This window comes from Nelumbo nucifera, chromosome 4 (assembly GCF_055504915.1).
Source record: "Nelumbo nucifera cultivar China Antique chromosome 4, China Antique-T2T, whole genome shotgun sequence".
NCBI classification, from domain to species: domain Eukaryota; kingdom Viridiplantae; phylum Streptophyta; class Magnoliopsida; order Proteales; family Nelumbonaceae; genus Nelumbo; species Nelumbo nucifera.
Window position 1 is genome coordinate 91,838,230 of NC_142652.1, and position 26,766 is coordinate 91,864,995.

The following is a 26,766-nucleotide window of genomic DNA, read 5'->3' on the forward strand; positions in this document are numbered from 1 at the left end:
TGATGTTACAGTGTAGTAAATTTATCAAACTGTCCATTTTGAATTCCTTTCATGCAGTCATGATAATGATGAATTTGATGAGCAGGTCAGGGATATCATGAATGTCAGATTTTGATGCAAGACCAATCTAATAAAACTCAAAAGAACCCCTCATGAAATGGTCTCATAAAATATGTAGACGGTAGTTTTGAAAATTTGAAATATTTCGAGGTGGGTGCAGATAACATCACATGTTGCAAATAACTGATGATGAGATGCTAATAGCTAGACTAGAGTGTTGATTTTTGAAAGTTTAGACTACTTGGTTGTTGCACTTGAAAAGTGAGACTCTTATAATGTCACTACCCCTAACATGCAAGGTACGTACCTATCTATAATAATTTTTCCTTTTTTTTCCAATGTATAAATAATATTGAACCATAGTTATGAAAATTTATCAGCATATCAGCAAATACCCAATTACTGACATATATTCAGTAATAAAGTTGGTTTAAAAAATCATATTTTGATAAAAGGCTTTTATCGAATTCATCTTAATTCATTTTATTAATAATTATAATAATTTGATCATCCTTTAGTTTAATTTATTAATGGTTAAAGTTTAATAGTTCAGCAGACTTCATTGTGGCATCACAAGAAAAGGTTCAGATTGAAATTTAGGAAGATTCGATAGGAATTTAGCCCATTTACAGTTATAAAAGTTATGAATAATTAGCATTAAATGTGATATTTAATTTGATGGCAAATTCGCAATTCAAACTTATGCCAATTATCATACCAATAAATACCAAATACTATTTTAGAAAGGTTTAAAAATTTTAAGGGGTTTTTATTGATTCCTCCATTTTCATTCAAGCAAAGAAACCAACCTATAATCCCAAAATGCATCTGTTAACCAACTGTTATTTTTCATGCCCGAGCTGTAAAGCTGTAAAGCTCCAGATCCATGCATGGAAGGAGAGGACCACCTCAATTAATCAACCACCAGCCTAAGGAGCAACTCCAAAGCCATGACCTATCAAGATTCAATAAGTTATTTATTCAGATAAATAAGAAAATGATCATTTTATATGTATTTTTCTGTGTTTTTCAATGGATCCCACATGAATCTGAAAAAAGAATATGGACCAATTTTTTCCCTCAAAACCCAAAAAATGAATGAACCCTAAATAATTTGAAGTGGGTATATATCAATGAAGGATGGAATTTAGAAGATTTCATCTTCCTAGGATTTCCCAATTTTCTTTCTCCCACCTACCATTAATTAACATGCTTTCTTTCTCCCCTCCTCCCTAAGGTAATAGCTAGGGGACAGTTTTGCTTTCTAAATTAATGAAAACCGACACCTGATTCCAACTAGATGCATGGTTGTGCGCTTGCAACACCACAAAGAGGTATGACTTCTGCAGATTTTTCTTCCTTGAGGTTTCAATCGTTACAGCACAAACCATTTGAGAGTTGAGAGGTGCTATATATAAAATTCTTAGTTAGCTCTAGCTAGGAGCTGCCAAAGACCATTAGCTACTTGTCTAGTGGAGAAAGCTAGCTAGAAAGTTGTAAGCATGGCTTCTACACCAGGTCCCTTAACCAACTGGCCATGGAAAAAGCTTGGAAACTTCAAGGTATTCTTCATTTTTCATCCTACTTTCTTTGTTTGAAGCATTTACTAAGAGATAGATCTGGTTCTTATGTTTGAAGTATTTCATTTTCTGATAGACACTTTCTTCTCTGTTTTTTTTTTTTTTTTCTTTTGCTGCATTTGTTTGGGCTGATCAAGTACCTGGTTTTGGCGCCTTGGGTGATACACAGCACCTATTCATTCATGACCAAGGATGAAACAGAGAGAGACGTTGGAAACTTCCTTACCTTTCCATTTCTGCTATTTAGGATGCTTCATAGCCAGATATGGATAAGCTTAGCTCGTTATCAAACAGCAAAAAGCAAGCACAGGATAGTCCACAAGGGTATCGAATTCGAACAAGTAGACAGGGAAAGAAATTGGTAAACCCTCCATCTTAGCTCTTCTTATCCCCAATCTTTTCTCTTCTCTGATGTATCTAGGGTAGGGTTGACAATTTTGACCTACCCATTTGATCCATTCAACCCACCGACTTAAACCCACCCATTCTGACAGTGGGTCGATGTGGATCGAATGACCCATTAGGATCAGTGTGGGGTTGGGTCAAAGGTACCCATGTATCTTATCTTAATTTCTGTGGAACTTGTGGCTGCAGGGACGATCAAATCATATTAAATGGTCTTCTATATTACATTGTACCTATTTTCTATAGTAAGGCTGCAAGATTGCCGGTGTGGAGGTGGGATGGCGTTATTCTCATAATGCTCCTTCATGCAGGCCCAGTGGAATTCCTTTACTATTGGCTTCATAGAGCTTTGCACCATCACTTTCTTTACTCACGCTACCATTCTCACCATCATTCCTCCATCGTCACGGAGCCCATAACATGTAATAATACTTCTGAATTGAATAAGCCTTTTACATGCACAGTTGCATTTGCCCCCACCATCTTTATATCTATTATCTTTGCAATTTATTTCATTACTTCATTGCCCCCCTCCCCCACACTCTACTCTATGCAGGGTTAAAATCGAAAATCATGGCCTTTGATGTATTGCTGTGGCCTATCACGATGTCACTTCAAGACGGGGCCACAGAAATATGCATTGAAGGAATCCGGATTTTCTCCTCACAGAGTGCATCATCTCACACTAACCTTATAGCATTTGTAGGTAGCCATATATTGGTACTAGTATTTGTCATTCATTATATATATATTCTCATTGCCGTGCTGCTGTGAAATGCACTCTGTGAGGAGCAAATCTGAATTCGCATCAAAGACTTTGGTTTCTTGGTTTTAGTGCTAGCTTAGCTGTGCTAAAACCAGGTCATAGAATTAATACCAATTGGCTTTGTTTGAGAATAAATACCTACACCTCACTTAATAGTTTAAACTTTTAGGTTGAATGGTTATTTGAGATCGAGACTCCAAACTCAACATATATAGAGTTGGTTCATTCACATAGTCCAAGACTGAGATCGAGGCTGCCATAACACTTAAAAGAGAATTGGGGGATTTGTTGATGCTAGTGCACTGTAATCACTTAGGCTATGTTTGGTTTGAAGGAAAAGGTAGGGAAAGGTAGGACAAGTTTTGTAAAGGTTTCCTTACCTTTCCCTACTTTTTCCTTCAAACCAAACACAACCTATAGTAGAGAACACTCGATATATACTTATATGTATGGCTATAATTTGTTTCCTGTTTGTGGCAGCTGTGATTCATCCATTTGCAGAACATCTCCTTTATTTCAGTCTCTTCTCGATCCCCTTGGTAGCCACGATGATAACAGGGACTATTTCAGGCGGAGCACTTGCTGCATATTTAACTTACATTGACTTCATGAACTATATGGGCCATTGCAACTTCGAGCTAGTTCCCAAGAGGCTTTTCCACATCTTTCCTTTTCTCAAGTACCTCATGTACACTCCATCGTAAGTCTTCCAACCACAAATATTTTAATATATTGTGATATAGTGTTAGAGAGAATAAAAACCTATCCCAAGATTTCATCTAACAGCTTAAGCTTTTACCTTAAACGGTTTTTTGAGATGTTATCAAAACATGTTTGACCAAGTAGTCTGGTGTTTTATCCTCGTCAAGCCCCCATTACAATTAATTAAATTTCAGCACAAGGTGTATATGGGTGGGCCTGTGCTTGTCAACACTTCAAAGTCCAATGAGTTTTTGCATGAGATGTCATGTTAGAGAATAAAAACATATTCAAGAACAACACTAACAACTTCAACTTTTAAGCTGGATAGTTTTGATGTGTTAAAAAATAAAAACCTATTCAATGACCTCACCTAACAGCTTAAGCTTTTAAGTTGAACAATTTTCTCGAGACACAGATTCTGATTTTAAAAATATAGTTCGCCATCAAATTAATTGGTGATTACTGCCTGAACATAGAACAAATAAGTCCAGATCTAATAAGCACAACATTGTAAATACATTCAATGAGCACTTAATAAATATTCTTACAACTGTATCAAAAGTTGTTTTGAATATTTTTCAAAGATAAGCTGGGAATATTTTAAGAGACCGTGTCAAAAAATTTTCCAAGTGTTTATTAAATGTGTGCCTACCTGATTCATACTCTAACAGAGTCCAGTCCAAACACAATAAACCTAGAGAGAGAGAGAAAGGGTCAATGGAAGAAACTGAAATCGTTAGAAGGATGATGCAATTCGATCATTACAAACAAATTTATTATGAACTCCAAACTCTCCTATTTTGACTAGACTCCAACTTTCCCAAATTGATAAATTTATTAAAAATAGTAAATATTGCCCGAAACAGCAAAAAATGACCTAAACTAACAACTTCTAGACTTAAGTGGACTCATACTATGGCGAGTATTTCAAGTCAAGACCATAAGGTTTGTAAAGATTTACTTAACTTTCCCTTCCTTTCCTTATTTTTACTTTCGATGAATATTCTTCTAAATCAGTCTAATCATGTGTTGACTTAACGAATCAAAAGTCATGAACTGTAGAAGTTTTAGGTGTCATTTGGGAGTATTCATTGGATAAATAAGTGATTATTAAGTGTTTATCCTAATAACTATTTACGAATGTTTCATAAGTTAAAAAAAGAACACTTATTTCATATATAGGTATTTTTAAAATTAAGTGGTGAGTTAGCCAGGTCAGAAACAGATAAGCACTTTTTGCAAGAAAAATGCTTTAAAAAAAGCCAGAATTTTGAACTTATTCATGAATTGGCTTATTTCCCTGAAAAAGCACTTATTAGGCTTATTTACAAAGTGTTAATTTATTGATGTGGCCCCAACCTCAAATAAGCACTCCCAAACGGGGGATCAGCACTCTAAGGAAATTTTATTGTTCAAATGCAAGAAATGTTTGCCATTTCGACAACTTCTAGAGTGAGATATTACCAGTTTTTGAAACCATGCAAATACTATATATGTTTCCTTTGTAAATCTAGAAAAATATAAAAATCAGAACAAATGTTTCTTACATATAGAAGGTTTATGGAATGTTTTTGAATCACCGTTGATTCATTGGTTCAGACGGTCAGACCGTTTGGTGTAAGAATCATCTAGGTAACCGGTTCCGTTTTACCTCAAACCTGTTCCCTAACAAAAAACATTGAATTGATTGATGACCTATTGATTCGGGCGGTTAAATTGTCAATCTATTCAATAGTTTTGGCCATTTTTTATTTTTTTGCCAAAAAAGACCGTATATTCAAACTGGATGATCGAACTGTCGACCCGGTTCAAGTTCGAGGTTAGTTTTTAAAACATTGGGTTGATGCATGCATTCAACTGCAGGTTTCACTCTCTTCACCACACAAAATTCCGGACCAACTACTCTCTCTTCATGCCTATTTACGATTACATGTATGGCACCATGGATGACACCTCCGACACACTGTATGAAACTTCACTGGAAGGGAAGACAGAGACGCCACATGTGGTTCATCTAACGCATCTGACAACACTAGAATCCATCTACCATTTACGGCCAGGATTTGCTTCGTTGGCTTCTGGGCCCTACGCTCCAAATTGGTATCTGTGGATATTGTGGCCAGTGACATATGCGTCCATGTTGTTTACATGGATCTCTGGTTCTATATTTACTGTTGAGAGAAATATGCTTAATGAACTCAAGATGCAAATATGGGCTATACCAAGATACAGTTTTCAGGTAAAAAAGTTTAGTTCTCTTTGTTCTTCCCTTTTACTCCGGAGAATGTATATATATAAGTATATATGATGATCACTGGTACAAATTTTGTTTTACAGTACATGTTGTCATGGAAAATAGATTCAATCAATAATTTGATTGAGAAAGCAATACTAGAGGCTGATGCAGGAGGTGTCAAGGTTATGAGTTTAGGTCTTCTAAATCAGGCAAGTTTCTACTTTCTAGTCTATTTATTATCTTCATTGGGATGACACTGAGGATGGGTCTTCGTGGTTTCATTTATGGATGTAAGGGTGTCAATGGACCGGTTTTGAATTGGACCCTATTCAGTCCAAAATCAATTTTGATTGGACTGGAACTGGTTCATTTTTAACAGATTCATATTGGACTGAATTGAATTGGATCAAATCTACTCCAATTGACACCCAGCTTCTTTATATGTACAAGAGTAAGAATAAGGTTGTGTACATCTGTCCCTCCTCAGACGTTGCACATTGGTGGGAGCCTCATACACTAGGCTGCCCTTTTTCTTTGTTAGGAAGTTTGTATTGCTTCATTTGTTTTGGAAAAGTTACAATTTCATTTTTTTTTTTAATCAGCCATATACAAATCTATGGTTCCGAGCTAGAAGTTCTCCATTTAAGCTTTTTATAACAGTATTGTCATTCTTAAATTTATATATTTAGCAGGTTTTAGCATTCACCATCCCTTTTATTTCTAGTCCAAAGAGTTCAACTTATTTTTTTCTTTTCTTGGACGAATAAATTGTTTTATAGTTTTCAATATATCAAATTAATTAGGTGATTTACAGGGCGAGGAATTGAATGGAAATGGGGAACTTTATGTGAAGAAACATCCAAAACTAAAGATTAGACTTGTGGACGGGAGTAGTTTGGTGGTTGCTGTTGTGCTTAATAGCATACCACAGGGAACGACACAAGTACTTTTAAGAGGAAAGCCTGCTTCCAAAATTGTTTATGCCATTGCCTCATCTTTGTGCCAAAGAGGGGTCCAGGTACTCTCTCTTAGCTTTCTCTCTCTCTCTCTCTCTAGCCTACACAGTTTATTCTATTGAAAATAGTAGGTAGAATTAGGGGTGGCCACGACCCGAGCTATTCATGAGTTGTTCGAGCTCAGTTCGTGAAAAGCTCGGTTCGGCTCGATTTCAATCGAGTTTTGAGTCGAGTTCAAGTCCAATTTACAGGCTCGATTAATAAACGAGTGAAGCTCGAACTTAATAGAGCTCATCTCGTGAGGCTTGTGAGCCAGGCTCAAATATATATATTATAATTCTTAATTTTTTAAATATCAAATAAAAATATTATATATATATATATAAAACATTTTTTTGAGTTTATGAAATTTTTACTCGATCGAGCTGAACTCAAGATTGAGCCTTATACAACAATGACGAACCGAACTCGAGCCTCATACTATTCGGATCGACTCAGCTCGAATCCACCCCTTTTAATGTTGCAATGTTGGAACTTATGCGTTGGGATTCAGTATGTTAACCTCCAAATCCATTATTCCATTTCTGAACTGAAAACAGGTAGTTGTTACAAGCAAGGATGATATTGAGAAGCTAAAATTGCGACTACCTAAAGAGTTGTGGAGTAACTTGGTCGTTTCAAGTAGTTACACCCAGAAGGTAAAAGTAGAATAGTAAAGGGAACCCACTTCATTTGTCTCATCTTTAATTTCATTTTACTTTGCAAATAACTATAATCATCTTTGATGATCGAGTTGCTGCAGGTATGGTTGGTGGATGATGCAGTTATGACAAGGGAGGAACAGAAGCGAGCACCAAAGGGAACCCACTTCATTCCATTCTCACAGTTTTCGCCAAAGAAGTTGCGCAGCAATGACTGTGTTTACTACCACACACCGGCCATGGCGATCCCCAAAGCTTTGGAGAACGTGCATTCGTGTGAGGTTTGTCCTGCTTATCTATCTTTTGTTCTTGAGTCTCATCAGTTTGGAAGGAGTACAAATATAAATACATACAAAATACAAGGTTTTGCATACTACATATTTGTATTTATGCTCCTTCTAAGATACAGATTTGTAGAGTGTAAAATTTTGTATGTATTTGTACCCTTTTCTAAACTGAGCCTGGGTTGAAATTGAAAGATTACTGCGATTTTATTGTTGCAATGCCATGTATCAGTTTACCAAGGTTGCAGCGATTGAGCCAATTAAGTGCTGTTTTAGGTTGCAGTTAAGTGCATTTGTTTCAGAATTGGCTACCGAGGATTAATACATTAGTCCTCTTATCTCACCAAACGATCTTAATTTTCCATTGAATAATGCACAGAATTGGCTACCGAGGAGGGTGATGAGTGCAAGGCGTATAGCAGGAATAATACACGCATTGGAAGGGTGGGAAGAACACGAATGCGGAGACAACATGCTCATCGATGTGCAGAAAATATGGGTTGCGGCTCTGCGTCATGGCTTCCTTCCTCTTCCTCTGTCGCACATTTGAATATTTGATCCATCCCGGATTTGCAGAGAATTCTAATTTGTGTTTGTTGGACTAAATTAATAATTAATTAATGCTCTTAATTTCTGGGCTTGTATAATGAGTTATAATACTAATACCCAAAAGCAAAATATGTTCCCTGGCCTTGTGTAAATGTAAAATGTATTAATTAGTAGTAATCTAGCTAGCTACCACAATTTGTAATTGGAGTTGAAGTGATTTCTTTCGTGTGTTATATGATTCGAGGTCTTTCTTTGTATCACCACCTGCATATATATATGAGATTACATTTAATTTTTTGTGTTTGTTGATTCCTCTAATGAGATATTTTCAAAAATCATTGATTTTTGAAATTACTTATTTAGTATTATTATTTTTATTAAGGCGATTTCTTACAAATCGGTTATCAGTTCATTTGGTAATCATTATTAGCAGTGATTTTTGTGTTTATGAGAATTATCTCCCCTATCACATCATCCAAAAATAATCAGAATCAGCCCGATTTATTGATTTTAGAAACCGACCAATCAAACATCAAAATAATCAATCATTTTGAAATCTCTAATGTGAAATCGGCATCGATCCCAAACACACCTATATATATATATATATATATATATATTCCCTTGCTCATTGAACAAGACTACAAAGAGTTTGACAAAACTAGACAATCATAGAAGCTGATCAGTGATCACCCCTCCAAAACAAAAGGAGAAACAGCACTAATTTCACATTCTGAGTTAGAGCATGAGCAGCCCTATATTTTAAATTTCTATATATTTACATAAACTGGCTTAACAGAATTAAACATATTAGCAGTAATATTAATCTTGCGTAAGATGTCCCCTGGTTTTTCTAACAATCATATAAACCTCCCCTGTGTACTAGTCCCATTCACCGTTTTGAAAGACCCAGTGGTAGGTGTCAAGTCTATGGTATTTGGAATCAGTGAAAATGCAAAAGTAAAATAAGAAATTGAAGACCCAATTTATTGAGCCAGATAGGATTATTTGTTACTACCAGCAAGTTAAATAATTAGTAAAATAAGAAATGTACTAGATTTGTTCATGTTGAGATCCCATTCAGACCTTACAAAACGGTATTATACTTTTTTTTTATGATGAGACATTTTCAATTCATGGCTGCAAGGGTTGTGTGAACGATGTGAGTTGTGAGTACGGTCTTTTGAGGATTAAATCCCATTTCGTCGGTGCTTTATTTTAGGGTAATGTTAAAGGACAATGATGGAGAGCTGAATAATTAATATGGTGGACTATGCAATGTCCATGATGAGTTCAGATCAGCTTCCCACAGAGTGCACCTCACCCACTCCACGTACACATCTCAGCATGCATTGTAAACATCTCTTGTACTTTGTCATGATAAATGTCCTCAATGCATAGTTGAGATGTGCTGTGGGGAGCCCATGTGAATTCGCCCATGACCAACGAGGGGGAGTAGTAAGGGTGTTGGATTCGAGGATGACAGTGCTGGAGTCCAGCTTGGAGAAGGACTGCCGCAGGATCCCTCAATCCCTCCTGATCCTGCTCTTTGATGTCTAAAGAAATCATTCGCTGCTATTGTCTCTAAATCGTGTGTGCTTGAGCAGGTATTGCTATTGTCACTGAATCCTATTCCTAAGGACTCCAGATCTCCTACCCACAAGAATTCTATCCATGCTTACTCATAAAATACTACCTTTTTGAATTGGGAAATTTTTCCCGTACAAAATAACATGTAAGAGGATGAGATGTTTCCCATGTATAACTGCGATGGTAGGTGTGGATAGAATTGTCATAGGTAGAAAATCCAGACTCAGCCCTAACCCTATGAACTTAGTCAACCCTTCTTTTGGGTTGTATATTGACTAACCCAGCCGGCCTAAGTTTCAGCCTTAATAAAATTCATGCAAGTAATATCCAGGTAGGTCTAGGTTGGTTGGGTTACCCATTGGGTAATATGTATCCGTGCAGGTAGATTGTATTATTGCAACGTCTCTCTCTCTCTCTCTCTCATTAAAGCCCGTTCGCTTGTTGATAAGTTACTTGCATTTATCTGGGTAATTTTTTCTTGTGAAACACTTACCCAAGTAAATGTATTTATTCATATTCTTTTATTTCCCAAGTAGAAAAGAAAATTACCATTTTAGCCATAAAAACTCATTATTAAATGGGGCATTTTTGTCCCATTCAAGTGTTGGAATCTTTCCCCCCATGTTGGTTGGGTTACCATTGGGTAATACGTATCCTTGCAGATAGAATGGGTAGTAAGTAAATTGTATTATTGTAATGTCTCTCTCTCTCACACACAGTAAGGCCCGTTCGCTTGTTGGTAAGTTTCTTGCAGTTACCTAGGTAAATTTTTCTTGGGAAACACTTACCCAAGTAAGTGTATTTACCCATATTCTTTTATTTCCCAAGTAGAAAAGAAAATGACCATTTAGCTATAAAAAACCATTATTAAATGGGGCATTTTCGCCCCATTCAAGTGTTAGAATCTTTCCCCGATGTGGAAAAGTTATTTATCCACTTAGGAGATGGATATCACTTACTCAGGTAAGTAATACCCAAAAAATAAACTTTCCCTGGTCCCCAAAATCCAAAATCCCATTGACCAACTTTCCCCCTCTCAAAATCCAAAAAAAAAAAAAAACACCCCCTAAAAGTTAAACAAATGAGTCTCGGATAGAAGTGACTACCAAGAAGGGTGATGAGTGCATGGCGTGGAGCAGGGATAGTGCATGCTCCAGAAGGATTGGATTCACATGAATGTGGAGACACAATGCTCCATGTACACAAGATTTGGCATGCAGCTCTTGGTCATGGATTCCTTCCCCTAATTCCTCATCATCACCCTTGATCCTTTTCTCCCATTTCAGTAAATAATTATACGTACCATGCTAGCTACTGCTGAGACAAGGTTGCATATATTAATGGATAAAAGCTTTCTAGCGATAATATCAATCAACCTTTCATAATAATATCATCATCATCATCGTCCATGTCTTATTTCAACTATATGGAGTGGGCTAGCGCTAGATGAATCCTGTTTCGTTAATCCGTTTTATTTGAAGTATGAGATGTATTATTAACAGTCCATGATTAAGAATTAAAACTTCAACTGAATAATACTTAAAATATTCAACAGTGTATGGTTAGGGGATGAACACTCCAACACACAAATAAATAAGAAAATGGGAGGTCGGCTAGGCCAAGCTGTTTATGACAAGCCAAGATTAGCTATAAGAGAAATGGAAGATCGGCTAGGAGAGTTCCGATAGAAAGAGTGTGAAGAAGCACTCACCTTGACCCGGGTGATTAACCGTTTGAACGGTTTTGACTTTTTTTTTTTTGTTAAAACGGATTAACCATTCGATTCAAATGGTTGGACCCCTGACCGGTTCATTCTCCAAATTGATTTTAAAAATCTTGATGGTAGCCACCATCTGAACCATTAAGGGAAATGGGGAACAAGGTCCGCCAAAGGTAGGACAAGGAGACTATACTGCATTTGGCATTCCATATTTTAAGGACTCGTCTCCTTGCAGTTAAAATAAGGAGATAACTCCTTAAAATAAGAAATGTCAAATGCAGCGTAAGAGCGGGGGCACCAACATTAACGGCTGGTTGATCAAGGTTCAGCCAACATTCGACACATATCCTCGGCTAATCCAAGCCCTCAACTACATTGCAGTCGTCAGCTCGACCACTCATCTTCCAACTGGACCACATTACCATCCAACCCAGGTCCGATTTGTGACCACTTTTGTTTTGCAGAAAACAATATTTTGGAGTTAAAATATGTAGACAAATAATTGAAACATTAAAGAGTATAAAACATTTTCCACTTAACAGTGCAAACAAAAAAAATAAAAAAGAACATGAATAATAGAAGCAAAAACCAAATTGCACATAATTTCCCGGCATCATAAGTGTTGCCTTAAGGCTATGTTTTGTTTGAAGGAAAATTTTGTTTGGAGGAAAAGGTAGGGAAAGGAAGGCAAAGATTGGGAAACCAATACAAGGGTTGTAAAGGTTTCCCTAACTTTTCCTATATTTTTCTTCAAACCAAACATAACCTAAACGAAAGAAGCCTAAACTAGATTTTTATCTAGTACCAGCCCATGATGCTGCGTGTAATTACAAACATCCATTTGAACTTTTGAATGTCTGTAAACAAATCAAACCTATTTAGATTCATATCCATTGTTTTAAAAGGCTTAAGCCTTTAGGTGTGAAGTTTATGTCTTGGGGCAAGATGCACAAATTTTGTCTTAAGGCTTAAGCCTCATAACTTCAACGCGAGGGATAAGCCTCAAGCCTCAAGTTGTGAGGTGTAAAAAGGCATAAGCCTCAAGTATCAATGGTTATTTAGTGATTTAATGTAAAAAAAAAATATGTTTTATGCATTTTTATAATTCAAAATATTCACAAGAAGCACTTCAATAATTATGAGATAAAAAAATAAATAAAAATAAAATGAAAAACCAATAGGAAAAATCAAGTTCTATTAATTTCTCTTGATATTTTAGGAGAGTTCAGTGCAAAAAGGTCCAATCAAGATAAGATTTTTTTTTAAATCTAGCATCCCAATTTTGTTATATTTTTCATTTCTTTTCCTAATGGATTTATTTTTTTATTGTTTTTTTGCATAAATCCAATATCCAATTATATGATGAATCATTATATGTTTCCATTCTTCTAAATTGATCATTTAAATCATTTGAGAATAGACCTTTTCACGGGCCAAACTTCGGAGCTAATTTTACATTGTCTCAGGCTCGGGCTTGAGGCCGAGCCAATTAGAATTTTGGCAAAAACAAGCCTGAACCTGGCCCATGAACAGGTCTATTGGAGAACTTTGCATTTAGAAACATAAAATATTAAAATGTATATAATTGTTAGATGATTAATTATTATTTTATTTAATACTTAAATGCTTATACTTATAAAACTTCTATTTTATAAATTTGTATACCTTTTATCATTCTAATTTGTTATATTATATGTTTTTATCAGTTTATAAACTTAAATTAATTTTATTCTTAAATTTTGACTCTTACTCCTCACCTTTTTGGGCCATTACGCCTCAACTATGCCATTCGCTTTTTAAAACTTTCTTCAGATTATTACAAATTTTTTTATGAAGAAATCAGCACTTCCATTATTAGTAACACAATGTACAGAGTAATTAATCCCTTGCCAAGAAAAGAAGATTATATAAGTAAAATGTTTCAAAAATAAATTAAAAAATGCTCAATCTGCTATCCTCTGAGCTTTTTTTTTCTTGCATGTGGCATGAGACTTTAAAAAGGATTCCCACCCATGATGAATCCATCAAATAAAGTACGCTCCACTACCAAAGCTTTTGTGACTTCAATAGTACGTCATTGCGTTGAGGGTTGGGTCGGTTGGGTCGTGTTAGGGTTGAGGTACCTTGCCTCGTCTTTTTCTGGCCCAAGTTGAACTTCTACTCTAATAATGATAAGATTCGCCGACACATTAATAAAAATGATAAAAAAATTACTTATAACTTATACAATAGATGCATACAAATATAAATATTAAATTTATCAGTTATAAGTTTATATTAAATCAGACTTGATTTTAATAGATTGAATAAGATTAAATCTGCATGGATTGGAAGGGGTTAAACCTGCATCTGATCTGATTATTAATTGGATTCTAATTATAACATTCAAATCAGTGATAATTGGATTTGATTTTGAATCACGAGTCCATTGACGTAAGAATGGCAGTGGGGTGGGTTTGGAGAGGGTTTTGTAAATTGAAAACCCTAACCACCTCACCAAACCCCTCAATCCGTATTCGCCCAAAACCCATAGCGGTTGGATTTTTAGAATCCAAACCTTCCTTATAAATGAAAATGCAAAACCCTCTTCACATTAAGGGGTAGAATGGGTTAAATTTAAACTTGAATATAATTTCCCATTTTTTTCTTTTATATATAAGCAACAAATAAGTAAAATAACATGAACGTAACAAATATCAAAATTTTCAATTATTTGATTAAGATACATAAAAAATACATGAACTATCAATTATCCTTCATATAAAATTCAAAATATTATTAAATTTAACACCTAATACACAAAGCTTATATGCATCCCAAATATATGTGAATTGGGGAGTGCTGGGTTTAACCTAATACCATACCCCACCTATACCCATACCCATTCAGGTTGTATTATCTCAAAACCTGTCCTTGCCATTGCCATCCCTAACCCTAGGCATGGGTGAGGGGATGTCTCATATTTTTTCTTCTCCAAGGGGCTACATAACAATCCCCCAAATTCATAAACCCTCTAACCTAGGTGCAAGGGAATTGGAGATCATATCAACAGGCCAATTCACACCTTGCAATTAAGATATATGTCACCAACATTTTTTAATGCTTCACCAACTTGAAAATCTTGAAAATCAATATAAGGTAGCTTACTTGTGTATTTAACCTCTACATGGTTCACCTCCAACCAATCCATTAAAATTGGGTATAAATTAGGTTGTTGGTGTTGTTGGCATGTGCCAAAGTGAGTTGGTCCAGGTAGTTGGCACCTGGTAGTTGGCATTAAGGAAAGAAACATATATGGTTTGAAGTTATTGATTCTTGTGATTATGACATATTGACATTCTAATTTTAACTATAGAAGTGTTAAAGTGTAAAATCTTATGGAGTTACTAGCAATGGTAACAGGGCGGGTTCGGAGCGCGGATCTTATTCTTCGTCTTTAATCCCGATTCTAAAATTAATTCCATCTTCATTTTCGATTCCCATTGGAAATAAAATTTGTCTTCTATCCCCAATCCCTTATGGGGATGAATTCCCCGCAGGGACCTGAATTCCTAAAATTTTTTTTAGATAATAATATTCTTTTTTAAATATAAATTTACTTAAAATAAATAAATAAATTTAATTATAAATAATATTTTATAATTATCATCCTTAGGAGTTACTATCCTATCCTATAACACTAGTTTGATCCTAGCATAACAAATAAAGACATTTATAATGGCTACATAACCAGTAAACACGTAAGTATTCTATATGGGGTTGCAACACATGATGTTACATCGGCCCACAACACAACCAATTGCAAATGAACACGTCATTATTCTATACACATAAAACCTACATGAAAGCCCACAACAAATACGGCCTTTTATATGTGTCAAACACTGGCATATTCAGTTATGATTGATATACATGGTTGTATGGGAGTGGAACTATTCACAACAAAAAACTGTTCCAACACATCCAACATAATCTGTGTCTGTGTCTACACATCACATACATGGGGTGGGTTGCAGTGCACGATGAGATGTATTGATACAGATTATGTTGGTACTGTGTCGGGACAGCTTTTGTTGTGAACAGTACAGATCCCATCTCCATCTTTTATTTATGCAGATCCAGAATTGATTTTGATCGGTTGTTGGACCCATTATCCAACCACTCCGGATTTGCTTTCCACAAACTGTTCCCAAATCCCTATCCTCATAACACCATTCCCATGTATTGGGAACATCTTCAATAAGAAAGGAGATAGTCTCAATACGCACCTATAATGTACGTGGATAGGGATGTAGGAACCATGGTTTTCAAAATTAGACCGAATCGGAAAAATCAGAAACCAGTCAGGTGATTAGTCCCGTTTTACCTCAGAATCGTTATTTCGTCAAAAACCATTAATTTGGGCAGCAAATACTGACCCAGGTGATTGAACCATCCAACAGTTTCTGCCATTTTTTATTTTTTTGTTAAAACGAACCGTCCATTCAATTCGAATAATCGGACCATTCAACCAGGGAACCGGACCCTGACTAGTTCGTTGCCCAGTTCGATTTTAAAAACCTTGGTGGGAACAGCTTGTGAGTGACAGATCCGAACTCTTATCCAACAGTTCAACACTCAACAGTGGTGATACAAATTTGCTTTTTATTTGTGGTTCTAACAATCTTTTGTAATTATATCTTATTTTCCTTTTTTGATTGACAGGGAGAAGAATTGAATAAAAACGGAGAACTTTATCTCCAGAAGCATCCAAATCTAAAAATTAGAATTGTGGATGGAAGTAGCTTGGTGGTTGGTGTTGTACTCAATAGCATTCCCAAGGAAACAAAACAACTACTTCTACGAGGAAATGTTTCCAAGACGGCTATTGCCATTTCTAAAGCTTTATGTCGAAGAGGGGTTCAGGTATACATAATTAACTTATTAATAAAGTGTTTTTATTTTTAGTTTTTTTGCTTTAAATCACTGTTAGAGAATAAAAACTTGATTATTCAGTGACCTCATTTATCAACTTAAGCTTTTAAATTGAACAGTTCCTATTCAGAGCTTGAATAAATAGTTTAATGTCAATCTTCATTATCCCCATTATAATTAATTAAATTTTAACGGTGACAATCACACCCTTAATCAAAAAGAAGAATACACGAATTCGGGTCTACTGATCACAACACATTGTTGGCCACATTTACCTAGCAGCATATTGCGATCATCTCTTATATTTTATATCACCAATATTCCCAATCCCGATATATGGTTGGATGAACGTTACCAACAATGTGTTGTGGCTAACGGATCTGAACTCGCTCTAAAATGCAGTAACCTCATGTAAACATAAGACAATATATAATCTATTTGAATGATGAAAAAATGTTTTATGATATTTTAATTCATAATCTAACTTTGATCCGTTTTGTATCGGTTCTAACTTGATAATTCCACTTCCCTGTAACACCGCTGAACTGAAACAGGTGGCCATGGTGGACAAAGTTGATTTTGATAAGCTTAAATTACAACTCCCCACAGAGTTATGGAGGAATTTGGTCCTCTCCACCAGTTACAATTACAAGGTAAAGAAAGAAAGAATTATATATTTTGGGTTGATTCTTCACCTAATCTGCCCAAGTGCCCAGGATCCATTCCTTGTCTTGCAAAAATTCCAATCTGGGCTTGGAATTTTTATCCTTGGGCTTGGCCCACGCCCAAAACCTCAGGCTTTTATTTTTTATTTGTCTTTCAGGTTGGACCCAAGTTAGTTTTTGGATAGTCCAATCGTTACCCGTCTCTAACCCAGCTTTAACCTGACTTGGCTACATACATACATACGGCATTCGTATCTAATGGTTTAAGTAGACATAAAGGCCATTTTTAATACATTGAGCCCAATAGGCCCACCAAGCCCAGAATAATCAACTCAAGCCCAATCTAGATGTGTCAAATTTTAGATCTGGCTGGGCATTGGTTGGATAGATCGAGCTTGACCATGAACTTGATATATAATTTGACACATAGGTTGGATAGATGTGTCAAATTTTAGATCTGTAAACAAATCAAACCTATTTAGATTCATATCCATTGTTTTAAAAGGCTTAAGCCTTTAGGTGTGAAGTTTATGTCTTGGGGCAAGATGCACAAATTTTGTCTTAAGGCTTAAGCCTCATAACTTCAACGCGAGGGATAAGCCTCAAGCCTCAAGTTGTGAGGTGTAAAAAGGCATAAGCCTCAAGTATCAATGGTTATTTAGTGATTTAATGTAAAAAAAAAAAATACGTTTTATGCATTTTTATAATTCAAAATATTCACAAGAAGCACTTCAATAATTATGAGATAAAAAAATAAATAAAAGTAAAATGAAAAACCAATAGGAAAAATCAAGTTCTATTAATTTCTCTTGATATTTTAGGAGAGTTCAGTGCAAAAAGGTCCAATCAAGATAAGAGTTTTTTTTAAATCTAGCATCCCAATTTTGTTATTCTTTTCTTTTCTTTTCCTAATGCATTTATTTATTTTTTTTTTGCATAAATCCAATATCCAATTATATGATGAATCATTATATGTTTCCATTCTTCTAAATTGATCATTTAAATCATTTGAGAATAGACCTTTTCACGGGCCACACTTCGGGGCTAATTTTACAGTCTCAGGCTCGGGCTTGAGGCCGAGCCAATTAGAATTTTGGCAAAAACAAGCCTGAACCCGGCCCATGATCAGGTCTATTGGAGAACTTTGCATTTTGAAACATAAAATAATAAAATGTATATAATTGTTAGATGATTAATTATTATTTTATTTAATACTTAAATGCTTATACTTATAAAACTTCTATTTTATAAATTTTTATACCTTCTATCATTCTAATTTGTTATATTACATGTTTTTATCAGTTTATAAACAAATTAATTTTATTCTTAAATTTTGACGCTTACTTCTCACCTTTTTGGGCCATTACGCCTCAACTATGCCATTCGCTTTTTAAAACTTTCTTCAGATTATTACAAATTTTTTTATGAAGAAATCAGCACTTCCATTATTAGTAACACAATGTACAGAGTAATTAATCCCTTGCCAAGAAAAGAAGATTATATAAGTAAAATGTTTCAAAAATAAATTCAAAAATGCTCTATCTGCTATCCTCTTGAGCTTTTTTTTTTCCTGCATGTGGCATGAGACTTTAAAAAGGATTCCCACCCATGATGAATCCATCAAATAAAGTACGCTCCACTACCAAAGCTTTTGTGACTTCAATAGTACGCCTGTCGAGGTGGGTATGCTCCACTATTTGGATACCCATAACCACTGCCTGCGCCAGCGCCCTGCGTGCAAAATAAAGATACTTACGAAGTATGTCACACAAATCAAGTGGATGAAATGAAACTAATACATGTATGTTAAGTATCAAAAGGGAAATAAGTTTTCCAGACCAATCTACTAGCAAAACCTAAACATACTACGAACCGTCAAGTATCATCCGAAAAGCCTAAACGAATCAGCATGCCTTGCTTTATCTATATATGATTTCATTTGGGAAGCCCAAATGATCAGATCTGAAAACAAGAGAAGGCCAGAAAACAGCTTCTGGGCTCATTTCCATATTGCAAGAGAGTCCAGGAGAAAACTGGCGTAAAATGAGAGAAAATAGATTAAGATGGTTTGATCATGTTAATAGAAAGAGTATCAACAGCAACCCTAAGAAGTCATTTGTTGCAAGTTGAAGGGTCTAGAACCTAGAATGGCAAGGAGTAGACCAAAGGGACATGGATAGAAGTAAGAAATGATTTGAGCATCAATAATTTAACAATGGATATGGCATTAAACAGAACAGACTGGCAAAACAGGACCTATGTGGCTGACCCCCATATAGTTCGGACAAGGCTTGGATGATGATGATGATGATGATGATGATGAGGCAAAACACATTGCAACCCAATGTGTTTTGGAGGGGTTGCGACTATTTTACCAATGGGGCCTCAGTTGAGTAGGAAAGTGTCTTTAAAAGCTCGTCAACCCTCATTTTTTGTTTGGTAATAAATAAAAAAGAAAATTTTATTGAAAAGAGAAGTGACAAAATTTCACACAACAAAGGAAAAGAACTTCAAACCCAAAACAAACAATCCCTCCAATACCTTGAAATACCCAAAAAAAATCTTTCCTTTTCCAAAACCCTTAAATATCATAGCACTCTTGCCAACAAAACCCACTCCCCTCAAAGGACCCAAAGCTTGCTCCCCTCATCTTCCTCTTTTCCTTCTTCAAACTCTACTTTTATTTCATCTTCCACCCCCAACAAAGCTTCCTCTCTTACCACCACATCTTGTATTTTTCAAATTTGATCAACCCTCACCTCCTCATTTTCCTCTTCCCCTTTTGCCTTCTCTTCCTCTAATTCATCTTCACTCCTTGACAAATTCTCTTCTCATGACAATACATCTTTTTGAGCTTCAAAAGTCGGCCCCATCTTCAAGCTTTCTTGATCCTGGTTTGATGATTTTCCTCCATCCTCCTCTCTGTTCATTCTATCCTTGGCTTTCGTCCTCTTTCTCTTGTACATCCTCTTGAATTTGCTGCTTGGACCTGCTCCAGTGAGACCATCTTTCAATCTAGAAAAGACCTTAGTAACGTGAACCAACTGGCCATTGTTTAAACCCTTCAACTTTTTTGGATTTAAAGGAGTTCTGATTGTGGTTCTATCCTCTCTTACCTTACCCTCCTTGTTAGCTTCCAGCCTCTTTCTACTAGAATCTTTTTCCCAATCTCCCAACTGTTACTTGTAAAAATTTCCACTTCAGATATTTTGTCAGTCCCAACCATCTCATTTTCCACAAGAGTTTTTCCCACATGAAATCACCAGCTCCAACTCAGTAATCCCTTCTTCAACTTCTGTACCCCCTCTTAATTCCATAGCAGGAACCAAATATCTCCCTCCATGCCTGATTCTCTTTATATAAAAAAAGTCTTCAAAAGACCATCATGACAAAGAGTGATTAAAAATTTGGAATTATCAGGTTCGGCAATTTTAGAAACAGCCTCTGTGTATGTACAGGGACAAGGCTGCATACATCTGTCCCTCCCGAGACACAGCATTGGGGGAAGCCTCATGCACTGGGCTGCCCTTATCAGGTTCAACAATTGGAATTCTTAAGGGTTTTCTTATGTTCTTCATCTTCCCTCTCTTAATCAAGTAAAAGCCAACTCTTCCTATCCTTGCATTCAGATATCATTTCTATGCATTATTTATTGAATCTTAGTTGATGTTGATTACTTATTCACTCTAATCTTCAGTCATTGCATTCATGCTTGATTTTTTTTTTTTGATCAATAACAAATTCATTAATTCATCATTAAAATAATTACAAGAGGGAAGACAAACACTCTTGTCTTCCAAAAACAACTTGAGCCCTCAAGAAGAAAAGAAAAAGGAAAGGAAGAAACAACAAAATTACAAATTAGCCCAAAACATCCCTTTCTACCCCTTGTTTAGCTAAGCCATCAGCTAAAGAATTACTTGATCTTTTAACCCAAATCATCTTCACTTCCATCTCCCGCACCATCCACTTAAATTGTCTCCTCTCATTGCTGTAAATCCATAAGCCACTGTTATCTTTACTCAGCCACCCTATCACCGCCTCCGAGTCCCCTTCAATTATGAGTTTTTTTATATTCATCTCCTTAGCTTTCTGGATTCCTTCCATAACTGCAGAGATCTCAGCTCTAAGGGAGTCACCCACTCCAATTGGGCCTGAGAACAAGGCAGAAATGACCCCATTCTCATCCCTAAAGACACCCCCAATCCCTTTCCCCCTACCATCAAAGTTTAGTTTTATTAATCCAGCAGGTGGATGGGTGTGGGTGGGGGACAGGGCACACTCATTACTAATTTGGCCTATGTACAGTGTGCAATCTCACCCCACTTCCTCGACATGTCATCCACTGTGTAATCTATAAACAGCTCTAAGGATTTTAGCCACTATACAGCCCTAATATGGATTAGGGCCCTCAGTTCTTCAACCCCTCTCTCAACTTCTGAGAAGATCCTGGAATTTCTTTCTTCCCATAATGATCAGCATACTGCAGCCCTCAGTCCTCTCCACATAGTCCTTCCCCTTTTCATACGCCACCTGAAAAAGGAAGGGAAGAAAAGGCACTGGATGTCTGATGGAGGGTTCCAGCTACACCCAAAAAGGGAAAAGGCCCACTCCCACGTAGACTTTGCAAATTGGAAAGACACCAGTAAGTGGAACCAATCTTCCCCTCCGTTTTGCAAAGAACACACCAATGAGGTGACAAGCAAAAGTATTGGGTCTCTTCTTTTGGAGCAGATCACCAGTGTTGATTCTTTCCAGATAGGCTTCCCAACAAAAACTACAAACCCTGGGAGGAATTGGCCTGCACCAAACCTCGTTAATAGGGAAAGGGGGGGTAGCAAGACTGGTGGGTTACCTTAAGACTTTAAAGAAGGAAGCACAAGGAAAAGAGCCAGTGGGGGTAGGGGTCCAAATTCTAGAGTCCACCTTAGTGGGCTCTAAGAAGACATTGTCAAGAAGTTCAAGGAGGCTCGAAATACTGTCAAGGTCTGAGTCGGTCTGAGTCCCTCACAGCCCTTCTCAGACCCAGGTTCTACCCAGGCCCAGAACTAGAAGAGGAAGGGGCAATGAAAGAACTGGCTCATTTTTAAAATCAGATAGAGCATACAGAGAAGGAAACTAGTCATTTCGAGGAGCAATCCCCACCCATGTTTGTTCCCAAAATTTTATGGAGTTGCTTGAATTCAAATCATACCTGATAAGAGGGGTGAAAACTAGTAGCAGATCATGAATGGCTTTCCAAGGAGAAGTGCTTGTGGTCCTAGCTTTGATTCCAGCATCCCATCCATTTTGCTCCAGCCCATGTATGTTTGCCACTATTCTAGCCCAAAGCTTCTCCTGCTCCAATGGGAACCTCCACAACCACTTCCCCAAAAGAGCCATATTCCTTTTTCTATGGTCCCTCTTCTCCTCTCTCGGCTCCCAAAGGAAATCTCTCATCATCCTCTCCAACCTACTAGAAACCTTCATTGGGATTTTGAATACTGACAGGAAATAAATTGGTAAGTTTCCTAGCGTGGCCTTAATCAGTGTAGTCCTTCCACCAAGAGAGAGGCAAGTCTCTTTTCGAATCTTTCCACCACTGGGTTCTAGAAGCTCTCTCTCTCTCTCTCTTAGGATTATCCCCTAATGGCAGCCTCAAATAATTCAAAGGCCATTCCAAAACTTCACACCCTAGAACTTCTGCACTCTCCCTAATCTCTCCCTCCTCCATATTCACACCCACCTCATGCTTGATTCCCTTATGTGCTCTGGGTATTCCTCTTGAATTTTTCTTGTTTGCTTGATAAACATCACCCAAAGATTCTTCTTTTTTATTTCTTTCTTGCTAAAACCTCTTCTGTTGCATTAATCCCAGACTCTTGGTTCTCTTTGGCCTAAAAGATTTGTCCTAAAACAAGAAAGTTTCTTTCACTAATAGTATAAACCACCCAGTCCTAAAGCATCCTAAAGGTGAATCTGAGCAGGGTGTCAAATACTTGGACAAGATGATGATGTGGTGTCTAGATCATCCATTAATTGTAAATTGGAGTCAGAAGACAGCTAGACAGTGACAATGAAAACCCTCACACTATATTGCTACCCTGGGCAATGTCAGCCCGCCAAAACCCTAGTGTTAGAAGTGATTTTCAAAATTCAAATGTTCACAGTTGGGGTTTGCAAGAAAAGGAGAGAAGCCTCACCAAACAGCTGATAATTGATATGATGCAAGAGATGCAGATCATACAACCTCAATTTCTTGATTATCAAAAAAAAAAATGAAATAAGGGAGAAGAATTTAGAAGCTGATACATAAACACAATAAAGAGGCACATGACAGAGGGGCACAAGTACTTCGTGAGCTAAAAGACAAAATGGAAGCAGCTCAACAAATGATCAATGCAAGCCTACACAGGAGGGATGGAGAAAGCTACACCAACAAGAGGAATCAAACCAGAATATGACCTACCAACCTGATGAGCATCAGAAAACAACATAAAAACACATTGTAGGGATGTGGAGACCTCAAAGAGAGAGAGAGAGAGAGATTACCTGGGAGTACAGTGAGGCATCTTTGGAAGTCCATTCTTCAGGGAAAAATTGCCTTTTAAGGACAAAGAAGAACAAGAGGGTGCACTAGACAAAGGCAAGGAGTTTGAGAAGGATGCTTAGCAATACCAATGGACATTGCTCCTTTAGCAACAATGTGCAGATAAGAGGAATGGGATCTGATAATAACTGATGTCATGGATCTCGTGAAGGAGTTTGAGAAGGATGCTTAGCAATACCAGGCCAAGAGAGCAATGGGTAAAGGATCATTTCTCAGCAAATGGGAGAATGGAAAATCTTCGAACATGTCACAAAAAGACTGGAAAGATGCGATAAAGAAGAGCCAACAAAGGCACAACAGGTGATGTCATTTTTCTCCTCTGTTTTGAGGAATTCTTGGGGATGTCTTCTTCCAGACAGGTGGAAGAAACAAAGAATCTTCAAATCGCCATCAACTATAAGACATTCGAGTAAAGGCCAAGAAAATGCAAGATTGAAGAAGGGGAGGTGTAAGAAAATAAAGAGAATCTTATGTTGGCTTGGGGGTTGAATGATAAGGCAGGCACTGAGAGGTAGGAGCAGCAAAACTTAATTCATTGTTTTTGTCTCTCATGTTGGGCTTAATAATTCTTCCTTGGAATATCTAAGGGTTTTGTTCAAGTGGGAGGACAAAAATAAGTTCCTTACAAGTTCATTCATGAAGAAATAAAACTTCAATATCCTTATCTTACAGGAAACAAAGTTGCAAAATATTGAGCTCCATGCAATGAGATGTGGGCAGTAGAAACACCCAGAGGAATCCCAATTATGTGGGATTGTACAAAAATCACTGGATGGAAAAAAAATAACAAAACAAAACAAAAGTGTTTCCTAATGTTTCCAGGTTCACTACATCAGGAGTTTTGTCCTAATAAGTGATAGTGTAGTTATGAAGAGCTGGGGAAAACAAGAAGAGGAGATCAGCTTCAGTCAGTGCAAGACCCATTCGAACACCAACAGCCTTTACAGCCTTGCATTGGGAACATCTCCAACTACTGTGTTTTATTTCATGGGGAGATATTCCCAATGCAAGGCTATAAAGGTTGTCGGAACAAACCTTGCACTGACTGAATCCGGTTTCCAAGAAGAGATGGGATAGTTAGTGGTGCATAGTGATTTTAACACGATCAATTTTTTCCTTTTAGAACAAAGGTGGTTCAGGGATCACAGTATTAGGGGGTTTGCAGACTGGGTAGACAAGCATGACCTGATTGATCACCCTTTAGAATGGATCCGCTTCTAACTAAACAAGAAATCCAGTTGATGCAGTACAAGTGAAATTGTTCTTGACTTGACTCTCCGGATTGGTAGGATAGATTCCTAGATATGACGCAAGAAGCCCTCCCAAGACCTATTTCAGATTAAGTTCCCAATCTTCTGGTTGGAAGTAACCAAATCAGAAGAGCTAGACCTTTTAGATTTGAGTTTTTTTTTCAGAAGAAAGCTTTTTGGAGTTGCTCCAACAGTGGTGGACAGATTATGAGACAATCAGCTCAGAGCCAGGCAATTCATTCATTTGTAAAACCCAAATAAAAGGCTAAGGGTCCATGTGATAGTAAACAAGTTAATACTTGTAAAAAACAAAAATAAATATTGGAAGAAAAGACAACTCTCCAGTCTATGGAGTGCAAAAAGGAAGATTACCTAACATTATATCTGAAGTGACAGTTGCAACTCTCATAAAGAGATAAAATGTGTAAGGCAAATGAAAAGAAATTGTTTAACAGAATCTCATTTCAGGAGGAAGTAAAAGGGGACAGCAAGAATAACCTTTTTTTTATGTTTCTTCTTTCCACTTGGGGAAAACATTCCACTTACAATTCTTTACCTATGGGTCTGTTTCGTTTAGGGAGGGATGGAATATGCAAGAAAATATTTTTGAATTAGAGGTAAAAGTAAAATCTCTTAATTTCTATCTTCAGAGATCAACAAGGGGGTATGGTTGAAGGTTGATTGAGAGAATGGGGAGATGGGTGAACTCACCAGGAATTGGGTGTTTTCGTCTGTTGCCATTGTCTGAGCTGGTGAGAGGGTGAGAGGTGATAGTTTTGCCATTGTCTGAAAGCATGGGGAGGATCTGTTGCCATTGTCTGAGCTGGTGAGAGGGTGAGAGGGTGAGGAACTGTGTTTTCGTTTGTTGCCATTGTCTGAGATGGTGAGAGGGTGAGAGGGTGAAGCAAAGAGAGGGTTGCTGAGAGGGTGAAGCAAAGAGAGGGTTGCTGAGAGGGTGAGAGGGTGAGGAACTGAGATGGGAGAATTTGTGGAGGTAGGCCGTTGGAAAAAAGCTTTGAAGATTGAATCTAAGGAGCTCCTATTTGAGGAACTGAGATTAAATGGTCAGCTGAGCTTGAAAATCAGGGAAGCAAAGAGAGGGATGGTGTTGTTAGAAGGTTTGGGGGTAATTGAAGGGCTCAAGGAGTTTGTGGAAGGTGCAAGTAACAAAGGCAAGCAAAATAGTTGGAAAGAGCTTCTCTCAGAAACTGGAAGAAGGTTTGTAGTAGAGTGTAAGAGAAACCTTAAAGGTTATTTTATATCTTTGACAGAATTCTTTGGCAAAGGAAGAAAGCAGATGGTCTCCCTACCAGAAGGAAGGAAGAGTCAGGGCTGGAAGGCAGTCCATGGGGTCTTATGTGAACTGCTGCAACACTTGGGTGCTAAAAGAGAAGAAACAGTAAAAAGGAAGATGAGCACTTCTACTAGTCTGGTGAGAAATAATAAGCAAAAGACTCTATTAGTGACAGCTGGGGCAGGCAAATACAGAATGGGAGTAAACACACAGAGAGGAGATTGGGAGAGTAAGCTGATAGTTAAAGCTTCAGCTCATATACTAAACTGGAGGAAAGTTGCAGATCTATTAATAGCAAGTTTAAAGCTGAAGAGTACGTTTATTTTAACACCCTTTGAGAAGGATAAGGCTGTGCTGGATCTGCTGGAGAATAGAGTAGAGATTGAGGCATTAAATATCCAAACTGCTCTTGAAAGCTTCACAGTATCAAGGTGGTGTCTGGGATCAAACTCCAAAGATTTCTTTGTTGAAGATGGAGTGATGGTACGTCTCTTAGGTCTTCCCT

At 37.0% G+C, this 26,766-nt stretch overlaps 2 protein-coding genes across 3 annotated transcripts in view; one reads left to right on the forward strand and one right to left on the reverse strand.

Moving 5' to 3' along the window:
• Positions 1–1,255: 1,255 nt before the first annotated feature.
• LOC104611270 (very-long-chain aldehyde decarbonylase CER1-like) lies at positions 1,256–8,536 on the forward strand. The gene is made up of 10 exons (XM_010278257.2): positions 1,256–1,622; positions 1,778–2,001; positions 2,235–2,467; positions 3,292–3,511; positions 5,377–5,752; positions 5,851–5,958; positions 6,564–6,767; positions 7,305–7,403; positions 7,508–7,687; positions 8,070–8,536. Exons 1-10 carry the CDS (start codon positions 1,563–1,565, stop codon positions 8,238–8,240), a joined length of 1,875 nt encoding a protein of 624 aa, XP_010276559.1. The 5' UTR covers positions 1,256–1,562; the 3' UTR covers positions 8,241–8,536.
• A 9,936-nt stretch (positions 8,537–18,472) lies between these two features.
• The window catches only part of LOC104611254 (uncharacterized), a 54,049-nt gene continuing 45,755 nt past the window's right edge, over positions 18,473–26,766 (reverse strand). For both annotated transcript variants that reach the window (XM_010278253.3, XM_010278240.3), the window contains exon 11: positions 18,473–18,859. In XM_010278253.3, the coding sequence (XP_010276555.1) occupies positions 18,788–18,859 (72 nt within the window). In that variant the 3' untranslated portion in view covers positions 18,473–18,787. The remainder of the gene's footprint in view (positions 18,860–26,766) is intronic.